This window comes from Ahaetulla prasina, chromosome 10, assembly GCF_028640845.1.
Source record: "Ahaetulla prasina isolate Xishuangbanna chromosome 10, ASM2864084v1, whole genome shotgun sequence".
Classification (NCBI taxonomy): Eukaryota; Metazoa; Chordata; class Lepidosauria; order Squamata; family Colubridae; genus Ahaetulla; species Ahaetulla prasina.
Window position 1 is genome coordinate 21,125,779 of NC_080548.1, and position 12,058 is coordinate 21,137,836.

At 46.2% G+C, this 12,058-nt stretch overlaps 1 protein-coding gene across 1 annotated transcript in view; it reads right to left on the reverse strand.

Moving 5' to 3' along the window:
- Positions 1 to 2,189: 2,189 nt before the first annotated feature.
- Positions 2,190 to 12,058, reverse strand: part of FOXO6 (forkhead box O6) — a 179,049-nt gene continuing 169,180 nt past the window's right edge. The window contains exon 2 of the mRNA XM_058195910.1: positions 2,190 to 3,988. Within this exon, the coding sequence (XP_058051893.1) occupies positions 2,555 to 3,988 (1,434 nt within the window). The 3' untranslated portion in view covers positions 2,190 to 2,554. The remainder of the gene's footprint in view (positions 3,989 to 12,058) is intronic.

The following is a 12,058-nucleotide window of genomic DNA, read 5'->3' on the forward strand; positions in this document are numbered from 1 at the left end:
TGGGAATTTAAACAGTCCTGAAAGGTACTTGGAAGATGCCAGAATTCAATTAATCCCTTTATTTGGGGAAGGCCAAGAATTAGCCTCAGAGGGGCTCTACTGATTTTTGCATGAGTTTCCCTCCATGAAAACAGGGGCAACCTCATCCTTCTAGTTAGATACATTTCCAGCGATTGCTTTGAATGCTCCCAGCTTGCACTAAAGTGCTAAACTTTTTCTTTTTAAAAAAAATAAACCTGTATATTGGTCAAAACCTTGTTTTGAAGACCTGCCTGGATCTGGGGTTTAAAACGGGTTAGGCAGCCTGCAGTCATGGTAATTCCAACCGTGTCCTCATTTCAGAGACACATGGACTCGAGAGCATCAATGTACACGAGAAAGGGACACAATGAACATTCTGCTGAAAGACTCTGAGGAGCTTGTTACCCTTCTTCTAGAGACTTCACACTTCAAATTACAAAGCTTTTGCTTATTATTGCAAGGTGGAACATTTCAAGAAACCGAATGTCCATGTTGGGTCTCAGTGTAGCAAAGAAACCACAGGAATGAGACAGACGGAAGCCGAGAGAAGGCTAATAATACCAATGAGATCTTAGGCAGCTCCCAGATATTTAGCTTTTTCTCTCCATCATCTTATCATGCCATGTCCTGATAGAACTCTAGTTTTCTCTCATCCTCTTGTGATTTGGGTTCTTTGTGCCCCTATTCTAATAAAGGCAATCCTTTTTTTTTTTTTCAGATATTGTACTTTCTTTCAGCCCATTCAACTCCGGACCTTCAGTTTTCTTTGGATGGAAGGAAAGAAATGACCCATTTCCACTTTGTTACAGATTGCCAGGACTAATCACTTTTTAGAACCAAAATTTATCATTAGGGAGGGTTATATTAGTTACTTCATTGGTAGGCTTCAAAATTTTTTACTACCGGTTCTGTGGGTGTGGCTTGGTGAGCGTGGCATGGCTTGGTGGGCATGGCTTGGTGGGTATGGCAGGGGAAGGATACTGTAAAATCTCCATTTCCTCCCAATCAGCTGGGACTTGGGAGGCAGAGAATAGATGCTGGTGGGGCCAGTCAGAATTTCTGCTACCGGTTCTCCAAACTACTCAAAATGTTCGCTATTGGTTCTCTAGAACTGGTCAGAACCTGCTGAAACCCACCTCTGAGTTACTTGTTAGATTTGGCCTTGCGCGTTTCACTACCGGAGATGCAAATGCTGAAAATAAGTTGCCACCAGTTTTTTTCCCCATTCCACCTTCCTACTTAACCTGCCCATCCCAGCAGCAACCATCTTTCTGTCAGAATGCCAAATGCCAAATTTGTAAGTGCAAACGGCACGTATTTGTATGCCGGAGCAAATGGTATCAGGGCCCATTCTCCCACCCGGCCATGTGCAGGCACATTTCACCCTGTGAGCTGTTTCTGTTGCAAATGAAAATGAAGACGAAAATGAGCAACGTTGACGAGTTCAGTTCCTGTTACACCCCGTGTCTACTGGGCAATGCAGAGTCAGTGGCTAGATTTATAGCAATCAAACACATGGCTGCTGTTGTTGTTGTTGTTGTTTTCTTTCTACACCAGCCATGGTCTCTTAATATGGCCCTCCAAAGCTGACACATGGCACAAATACCTCAGATCTATTTTTCCTACCTGTTGAGCAAATCCTCAAGCAATTCAGCTAAAAAGATGGAGCTATTATGCAGCTATGGGATGACAAATCTAGGTTTTGCATGAGAAATTAGTCCTTCCCTGTTGCTATTGGCAAGCTGCATAAAACGGGGACCATATTATACAGGCAAGGAACGGGTGAGAAGAAGAAACCAGATAAAAATTTAGATAGTTAGGAAAGTAAAAAGCAAGCGGGAAAACTTGTTCTAAAACCTTTTCATGGAAGCCATCTAAGTCAGCGGCCTGTAGGGCACCAGGAACCAGTTCCGTGGAGTGGCTTTTTCCACGGACCGGAGGGGGCGTGGTTTCATGTGCTCCCTGCATCCCATGGATGGGGCTTTGTTTGTTTGCGTGGCCCCATTTCTGGCCCAGTGCTGGTCCACAGACCGGGGGTTGGGGACCCCTGATGTAAGTTAGCATGAATGCTTGGCAATAGCTCTAGATTGTTTTTCAGGTTACATCTCACCTGTTCCTCTTTCTGTGCAATAGTGCAAATGCCCAGGGAGGGAGAGAGGAGGGGAGGGGAGGGGAAGGGAAGCGACTTTGCAATGCCATGGCTAAGTTGTGCCTATTGCACACATCAAAGACAGATCCGACTTACTGCACAATACACCTGGCACAAGGCGGGAAGCCGCCGGTACCTGTCAAAACATTTTACCCTACATTGTGTGTTTGTGTGTGTGTGTCTGTGTGCGTGTGTGTGTGCGTGTGTAGTGTAGTGTCGTTGTCAAGTTTCAACAGATGGCTCTAGCCTGGCTGAAGAAATGAAGGCAAAGAACAGAAGAAGGAGAAGTAGAAGAGCAGGGCTGAGCGATGGAGGAAAGAGTTCTATTTCCCCAAGACCCTCTTCATCCCACTCACTGCTGGGCCTGAGCAGCCTGAACGGGCCTCATCCAGGTACCCAGCTTTGATTGTTGGGCTGTGGGGCGCTGGGCAAAGGGGCCACATTGAGACCATTTTGTGGCGGAAGAGCCGAGTCAAAGTTGAAGTCCATCTCGTCACTGTCCATGAAGTCGTTGAGGATGATGGACTCCACATCGCATTCCAAGCTCCCGTTGAACATGTCCAAGTCTAGATCGGCTGGGAATCTGTCCTGACTCAAAACAGGGGTGTGCATGGCTTCTGGGTAGGGTCCCTGCAAGGAATCTAGCAAGCTCATGTGCGCCCCCTGGTTGCTGACGTAGGAATGGAGATGCCCGTGGTGAGGCATGTTCACCATGCTGCAAGTGTCACCGGGCAGGCTCATAAGGCTGATCGGAGAGGGTAAGGCACTGTTGTTAAGAGGAGGGTGATGGCCAGCTGGTGACGGGTGGTGGTATAACGCGTTGCTCTTCATGAGAGAGGACGAGTGGGGAGGGTAGGGGACCAAGCCTATCTCTCCACCTCCACCCCCACCGCTACACACCAGGGCGTTTTGTCTGTGGCCGCGAGGCAGGCCCATGCTGCTGGCCGGGGGCAGGTGGGGCTCCCCCTCCTTGTGCGCATAGGAAATGGAGGAGAGCAGGTCCTGCAACGAGGCGTTGCGGTAGGAATTCATGGGAACAAAAGTGGCCTGCTTGTTCTCTTGGATGGTTTGCATGGGCAGACGGCGCATGATGCTCATGGCAGGCTGGCTATAAATAGTCCCAGAGTAGGTATTACCGCCTCCCCCTCCCCCACCTCCTGCACCCACGGAGGAGCACTTGGAGCTGAAGCCGAAGTTGGAGGTCCTGGCCCGAAGTCCTCCGGCAGAAAGCGGCTGGGCTGGGCTCATGCTGTAGTTGTCCTGCAGGTCGTCTAGAAGGCTGTCTCCCAGGCTCTCGTTCAGGTTGATGGTGCCGGTGAGATCGGTCAACCTGGGCATCTCCACGGAACAGCGGGCATTCAGAGAGGGGGACAGGGTGCTCGAAGGGCTGGGGTACATCAGCGGGGAGGATGGGGTCCCATCCTCCTCCTCCAGATCATCCGGCTCATGGTTGGCCATGATGGGGGAGAGGCGACTGCTCAGCGTGCTGGCCGAGGAGTTGGCCCGTGTCCGGAAATCAGCCCAAGCATCATATTCCTCGCCGGCATGGGAGGTGGGGCTCTCCGACCATTTGGCCTGCTGGCTAACTGGGCTCTCGTCTCCTCGTTCCTGAGTGGTCTGGTTCTGCTTTTTCCGACTGGCTTTGCCCTTGATCCGCAGGAACTTGCTGTTGTTGTCCATGGAGACGGCTCGCCGGCGGGGCGTCTTCCCGGTTTTGCCACCTTCAGGGTTCAGCATCCACCAGGAACTTTTGCCGGTGCCTTCATTTTGCACACGGATGAAGCGGGTGTGCAAGGACAGGTTGTGCCGGATTGAGTTCTGCAAGCAAAACAAGACCAAAAAGGAAGAGAAGAGGGAGAGAGAGAAAAAAAGTCTTATCATTGTTTGGCCAGAAGCAATCTTCACATTTCTCACTTGGCATTCTTTCTGCTTTCTACCGTCCCCCAGAGCCTCCCATCACCTGGGCTTTACAGCAGGCGTTCCACAAACTTTTCCAGCTCCGCTTGAGGTTAGCAGAGGGCCCCGCTTTTCTCAAATCGAGAGACACAAATGGGGTTTAAAGCAGCACCCTGCTCAAAATGGAGAGCACCGAAACAAAGGAATGGCCAGGATAAAAATAAATAAATCAGATATAAACTTAATTAGCCCCTCATTAACTAAATTACATATTCACTTAACATGATTATAGTCAAATCTCCTTGAAGCCAAACTCAACTCCTGGGGACTTCCTAGAGGTGTCCTTGAGTCGTATTCTTGAAAAAAAGCGTGAACAGGATTGGCTACGATCTTTTCCATCATTATGTCGTACAAGTAGTCTTCAACTTACAGAAGTTCATTTAGTGACCGTTCAACGTTACAACGGCACTGAAAAAAAGTGACTTATGATTGTTTTTCACACTTACAACCATTGAAACATCCCCATTGGTCACGTGATCAAAATTCAGCCGCTTGGCAAGTGACTCATATTTATGACGGTTTCAGCGTCCTGGAGTCACGTGATTCCCCTCTTGCAGCCTTCTCGCAAGCAAACTCAGAGGGGGAAACCAGATTCACTTTGCAACCATGACGCTAACTTAACAGTTGGAGCGATTCACTTAACAACTGTACCAAGAAAGGTCGTACAGTGGGGCGATATTCACTCAACAGAATGTTTCACTTAGCAACAGAACTGTCGGGCTCAACTGTGGTCATAAGTGGAGGATTACATGAAATAATTGTTCACTTCTGCTGCATCAAAAAATAGTGTTGAATGACAACTTTTGGAAGGTCTCCGAGAATGTTGCCCAAAAGCCAGTGGCGGGTTGCTCCCAGTTCGGTCCGGTTTTATAGAACCGGTAGTAAAACCATCGGGAGGCTCCGCCCACCTGCCACGACATCATCATGGGTGATCTGCGCATCCGCAGAAGCGTGCACTCCCATGGTGAACAGGTAAGAGGAACCCATCTCTGCCAAAGGCATATGCAACACCAGGCTTTAGCTAATTGAGACAAAGAGGATATGAGAGCCAGTTTGGTTCAGTGGTTAAAACACCAGGGTAGAAACCAAGAGACCGAGAGTTCTAGTCCTGCCTTAGGTATGAAAGCTGGCTGGGTGACTTTGGACCAATCACCAGGAGACCAAGAGTTCTAGTCCCACCTTAGGCATGGAAGCCAGCTGGGTGACTCTGAGCCAATCATCAGGAGACTGGGAGTTCTGGTCCCACCTTAGAAATGAAAGCCAGCTGGGTGACTTTGGTCAATCATTCTTTTCTCACCCCAACTGGCACACAGGGCTGTTATTGTGGGAAAAGTTAGAGGAAGAAAGGGTATTAGGTATATTTTCCCCTTTGACTTATTTTATAAAAACAATAAAGACAGGATACCCATAAATAAATAAAATAAGCAAACATCACGGTAGCAAGGAAGGCAACCAATATGTGACCTGGAGCATCGGCTACATCGGACCTGTACCAACTTTCTTGATGCAACTCTACCTGCTTGAAAAGAGAAAACTTAGTGTCAGCTAAGCTGAGTGTTTGGGAAGTTAATAAGATGGCATGGAGGGATTAAAAAAACAACATTACTACCAACCTGCCTTCCCCTCGCATCCTGGACATAAACTGTTTCAACTCCTACTCTCAAATGACACTACAGAGCACTGCACACCAGAACAACTAGACACAAGAACAGTTTTTCCCCGAATGCCATCACTCTGCTAAACAAATAAGTCCCTCAACACTTTCAGACTTAGTTACTAAGTCTGCATTACTATCACTATTATTCTTCTCATTGTTCCTATCATCCATCTCCTCCCACTTACGACTGCATGACTGTAACTTTGTTGCTTGTATCCTTACGATTTATATTGATTGTTTCCTAGTATGGTTTGATTGCTTATTTGTACCCTATGACTATCATTAAGTATTGTACCTTATGATTTTTGACGAATGTATCTTTTCTTTTATGTACGCTGAGAGCATATGCAACAAGACAAATTCCTTGTGTGTCCATTTGGCCAATAAAGAATTCCATTCCATTCCATTCTATTCCAACTCCTATTCTATTCTATTCTATTCTATTCTATTCTATTCTATTCTATTCTATTCTATAGCCATTTTCAGGATCTTTCCCCAGGGTTAAAAATATAGGGAGAGCCAGTTCTGTTTCTCAACTACAGTTGCCATGCTAGGTTGCTTGGTGAATAGAATAAATTAAAATAAAATTGCCATCAATTTGGCATGCTTTTTTTTTTTTAGGAAGGGTAGAATATAAATAAAATCACTGACCCAAACCTCTCCTTGAGGGAGAGAGGCGGTCTAGAAACATGAAGTTTAAAAAAGAAAAGAAAAGAAAAGAAAATGAAATATAAATTTCTCAAGAGTTTTCATGATGAATTCTTCACTTCACTTCATCCCACAGTTTCCGCCATCTCGTTAGGGGAATATTTAGTGTGAAATAAAAAGGAACAAACTATCGCAGTGTTAAGAGATTATCAAATTCTGGACTTCCACAAAGATCTATCTGCAGTGGTAGGATTCAAATTTTTTTACTACTGGTTCTGTGGGCGTGTCTTGGTGGGCGTGGCAAACCTTGGTGGGTGGGTCTTGGTGGGCGTGGTATGGCATGGCTTGGTGGGCGTGGCTTGGTGGAAGGGGAAGGATACTGTTAAGTCCCCATTTCCTCCTGATCAGCTGGGACTCGGGAGGCAGAGAATAGATGGGGGAGGGGTCAGTAAGAGGTGGTATTTACCGGTTTTATTTATTTATTTATTTTATTTTTATTTATTTATAATCCAATTTCTATACCGCCCTTCTCCCGAAGGACTCAGTTTTCTGAACTACTCGAAATTTCCGCTACCGGTTCTCCAGAACTGGTCACAGAACCTGCTGAATCTCACCTCTGTCTATCTGCTGCCATTTTTGCAACAAACTTTTGCGGCCCAAATCTTGATCAGTCATATCCTTGTCTTCTGAGATTAAAGCAAGTATATCCCTCATTCCACTTTCACATCCTTCCGGATTTCAATGCTTTTAAAAGATGAAAAGTTAGATTGTCTAACACAACACCCTGAATTCTCCAGCCAGCCTTGTTGAAGTCCACACCTCTTAAAATGGCCAAAGTCAGGAAGCATTGATCTAACGTGATAAACTGAGCATAAGGTTATTATGCAACAATGGGCTAAACAGACAGTTCTTAATTTACAACAGTTCATTTAGGGACTGTTCAAACTTACAAATGGCACTGAAAAAAAGTGACACAATTTTTCACACTTATGACCTCCCCGTGGTCATGTGATCAAAACTCAGACTCTTGGCAACTGACTCATATTTATGACGGTTGTCATGTGATCCGCTTTTGCGACCTCCTGACAAGTCAATGAGGAAGCCAGATTCACTCAACAACGGTGTTACTAATTTAACAACTGCAATGGTTGACTTAACAATTGTGGCAAGAAAGGTAATAAAAATGGGCAAAATTCACTTAATAAATGTCTCACTTAGCAACGTACATTTTGGGCTTAATTATGGTTATAAGTTGAAGACTTCCTGTACATAGAAGTCAAAGTTTTTGCAAATATTTTTCTAAGCTTTTCTCTTTCTCTCTCTCCCTCCCTCCTTCCCTCCCTCTCTCCCTCTTTTCCTCTCTCTCCCTCCCTCTTTTCTTCCCTCTCCCTCCCTCTCTCTCTTCCTCCCTCTCTCTCTTCCTCTCTCTCTTCCTCTCTCCATCTCTCCCTCCCTCTCTCTCCCTCCTTCCCTCCCTCCCCTTCTCTCCCTCCCTCCCTCTCACTCTCCACTGAGCTTGATGCAGAGTTTTATGGAACTCCAAAACTGACACCTATCAACTGTGTGCCGAGTGTTGAGTGTTCCTCTTGTTCTAATTGTTGTCTGGAACTGGGCGAAGCCGGCTGCCAGCTGAATGAACTAAGCGAGGAATTGCACATGCAGACCGGGGGATGGGCTGGAAGGAGGCACAGGGGTCGAAAACCGCCCAGTGAGAGGCTGGCGAGGCGACTGCAGAGTTTGGATCCGTGCCTTTGTCCAGAGGCATACTAATGAGCAGGCAAGAAAGTTACAGAGGCCCATAGATCATATTATGGAATGGCTTGCTTCTCTGCACTTCATTTATTTGGAGACTGCTTGCAGGCTGGCACTCTGCCAGCAGCCACCAAATCCAAGTCTACAGAAATCAATCTCTCGCTGACTGATTAAGCCGTGTTTAGAACTAATTGCTCCTTCGTGTGTGGGGAGAATAAATTATGGGCTTTCATCTCGGCATCTTTAAAATGCAATAGCAGGTAGGGCTTCGCCCGTTAACTCTTTCCATCCCGCAGTACAGGAGACGAGACGGCATGCCAACTTGGAAACCCTTAACCAAAAAAAAAAAAAAAAAAAGGAGGAGAGGAGGAGGATGGGAGGAGAAGGAGGAGGAGGAGGAGGAGGAGGAGAGGAGAGGAGAGGAGGAGGAGAAGGAGAAGGAGAAGGAGAAGGGGAAAGGGAGGAGGAGGAGGAGGAGGAGGAGGAGGAGGAGGAGGAGGAGGAGGAGGAGGAGGAGGAGGAGGAGGAGGAGGAGAAAGGAATCGGGGGGAGGGAATCGTAGAGGCATCTAACATGAGTGCCTTCCCCTTCCATCCCACCAGCTGCAGCAGGGGACAAGAGATATGCACCGGTCCTTTGTACAAAAGCTAGTTGGCTTTACTGATCTTCCCAGGAAGACCAGTCCTTCTGGGTATCTCAAAACCGTATTGCAATAGGTAGCAAGGAAGTTTTAATGAATCACTTCCCCCAGTAATGTTGCTGCAGGGCCCCATCGGCCACAGGATTCCAGCCAGTGGGATCGAGGGAGAGAGCCTTTTCTGCCATTGTGCCTTCCCCTCTGGAACATCTCCCACCCATCCACCCCCAGGAGATTGGCTCCAACCCTCCTGACCTTCTGTAAGAGCTTAAAGACCTGGCACTGCCAGTTGGGGCTTGGGGCTCCAAGAGAGGGATTCACATTGGGGGCAGGCAGGGGGTTGATAGATTAACAGCAGATCCCACCCTGTCCCCTCTTCTCATCATACTCCCTCCCCTTCCCTCCCCCTCTTTTTAGCGAGGTTGATTTTTTTTAATATAGCATTGTATTTGTATTATTAGGTTTGACGTAGTTTTACATTTTAATATTGTAAGCTGCATGGTAAGATGGGCAACTAATAAATTTCGCAAATAAATAAATAAATGGAGGCAGGATTTTAGGCAGAGACCTTTTTACGTTCTACTCCACTCCTTCCTTGCAGAGATGCCAAGCTCTCTCTCTCTCCCTCCCTTTCCCTCTCTCCATTTCTCTCTTTCTCTCTCTTCCTCCCTCCCTCCCTTTCCCTCCCTCCCTCCCTTTCTCTCTCCCTCCCTCCCTTTCCCTCTCTCCATTTCTCTTTCTTTCTCTCTCTTCCTCCCTCCCTTCATTTCCTTCCTCCATTTCTCTCTCTCTCCCTCCCTCCCTTTCTTCTTTCTCTCTCTCTCCCTCCCTCCCTTTCCCTCTCTCCATTTCTCTTTCTTTCTCTCTCTTCCTCCCTCCCTTCATTTCCTTCCCTCCATTTCTCTCTCTCTCCCTCCCTCCCTTTCTTCTTTCTCTCTCTTCCTCCCTCCCTCCCTTTCCCTCTCTCCATTTCTCTCATTCTCTCTCTCCCTCCTTCCCTCTCTCTCCATCTCTCTCGCCCTTTTCTCCTTTTCTCCTTCTCTCTCTCTCCCTCCCTTCCTCCCTTTCCCTCTTTGTCACTCTCTCTCTCTGTCACTGTCTCTCTCTCTCTCTCTCTCTCTCTCTCTCTCACACACACACACACACACACACACCCGCTGGGTTCGGAACTCAGGCACTAAGCTCAGACACTGGGTCTAATAAATTCACCAGCCTGATGCATGCTTCAAACCTTTCCGTTTTAGACAGCAGCTAAATTCTCCTGTTTGGAGTTCCCTTCCTGGCTCCCTTGGCATGCATTGCTTGCCCTGAAAGTCTAGCTCAGATTAAGCCCTGCTTCTTCCCCCAGGGCATCTGGGAATTCAGGGAGGAATTCTGCAGTCCTGATGCATCTGAAGAGCAAGAGGCTTCTCCCCCCAATGTGACCTAGAAGAGCAAAGCTGTTTGAAACCCAATCCGAGAAGACCGGTGAACAACATCAAGGCTAGCTGCCTATCTTTAAAAATAAGACTGTCCTTTTTCTGAACTCATTGAGTTTGCAAAAGACGAGGGACACGGTTGAGGGAAGTAGAAGAATGGTAAAGACAACAGGTAAGATGGATAGGGCGGATCAAAGGAATTACAAGTCATCCTTGGAAAAACAACAAGATATTATCAAAGAGGGTCAACATTCATTCGTGGGAGAGTTGAGCCTGTCTCGGTCATAAACCTGCACACATCACCTTCTCTCAATCTTCCCTTGAGGTATACTGTATTTTGGTTGCCACGATGTAAAAAAGATGTGGAGACTCTAGAAAGAGTGCAGAAGCCACAAAGAGGATTAGGGGACTGGAGGCTAAAACAGGGTGCCGTCAGCCAGTGTAGGCTGGCAACCCCCAGGGGGAGAGCCTTCTCGGTGGGGGCACCTACCCTCTGGAATGAGCTTCCCCCAGGACTTTGACAACTTCCTGACCTCCGGATCTTTCGCCGCGAGCTGAAGACATATCTATTCTTCCGAGCAGGACTGGCTTAAATAGGGTTTTTAAACATGGATTTTATTGGGGTTTATTTTATATTTTGTATTGTATTTTAAATTTAGGCTATATTGAATAAGTTTTTTAAATAGTGTTTTTATTGTAATATATTGTATTATTTTATCTGCCTGTTCACCGCCCTGAGTCCTTCGGGAGAAGGGCGGTATAAAAATTAAATAATAATAATAATAATAATAATAATAATTATTATTATTATTATTATTATTATTATTATTATTATTATTATTATTATTATTATTATTATTATATGAAGAACGGTTGCAGGAACTCGGTATGTCTAGTTTAATAAAAAGAAGGACTAGGGGAGACATGATAGCAGTCTTCCAATATCTCAGGGGTTGCCACAAAGAAGAGGGAGTCGGGCTGTTCTCCAAAGTACCTGAGGGCAGGATAAGAAGCAATGGGTGGAAACTGATCAAGGAAAGAAGCAACTTAGAACTAAGGAGAAATTTCCTGACAGTTAGAACAATTAACCAGTGGAACAACTTGCCTCTAGAGCAGGGGTCTCCAACCTTGGTTCCTTTAAGACTTGTAGACTTCAACTCCCAGAGTCCCTCAGCCAACTTTGCTGAGTCTTAAAGGGACTAAGGTTGGAGACCCTTGCTCTAGAAGTTGTGAATGCTACAACACTGGAAATTTGAAAGAAAATGTTGGCTAACCATTTGTCTGAAGTGGTGTAGGGTTTGACTAGAAGACCTCCAAGGTCCCTTCCAACTCTGTTATTTTATTCTATTCTTGTTCTATTTCAATGGCAACAGTCATCGCAAAACTCTACAAGTAGTCCTTGACTTATAACCATTTATTTTAGCAACCATTCTAAGTTAGGATGACACCCCAAAAAAGTTGCTTTTACAACCCGTGCTTGCACTTATGACGGTCCTAGCACCCCCACGGATATATGAGCAAAATTTGGGCCCTTGCCAATCAGCAGGTATTTACGAAGTTTGCAGTGTCCTGGGGTCATTTGATTGCTATTTGTCACCTTCCCAGCTGGCTTGTGAGAAGAAGAATCAAAATGGGGGAAGCTGGACTCATTTAATGACCACACAATTCACTTAACGACTGCAGTGATTCGCTTAACAACCATGGCCCCCCCCAAAAAAAGGCTGCAGGTCATTTAATAACCATCTTGCTTAGCAATGGAAATTCTGGTCCCGGTTGTAGAAGACAACTTGTACCTTACCTCTCTATATTTTAAATTTATT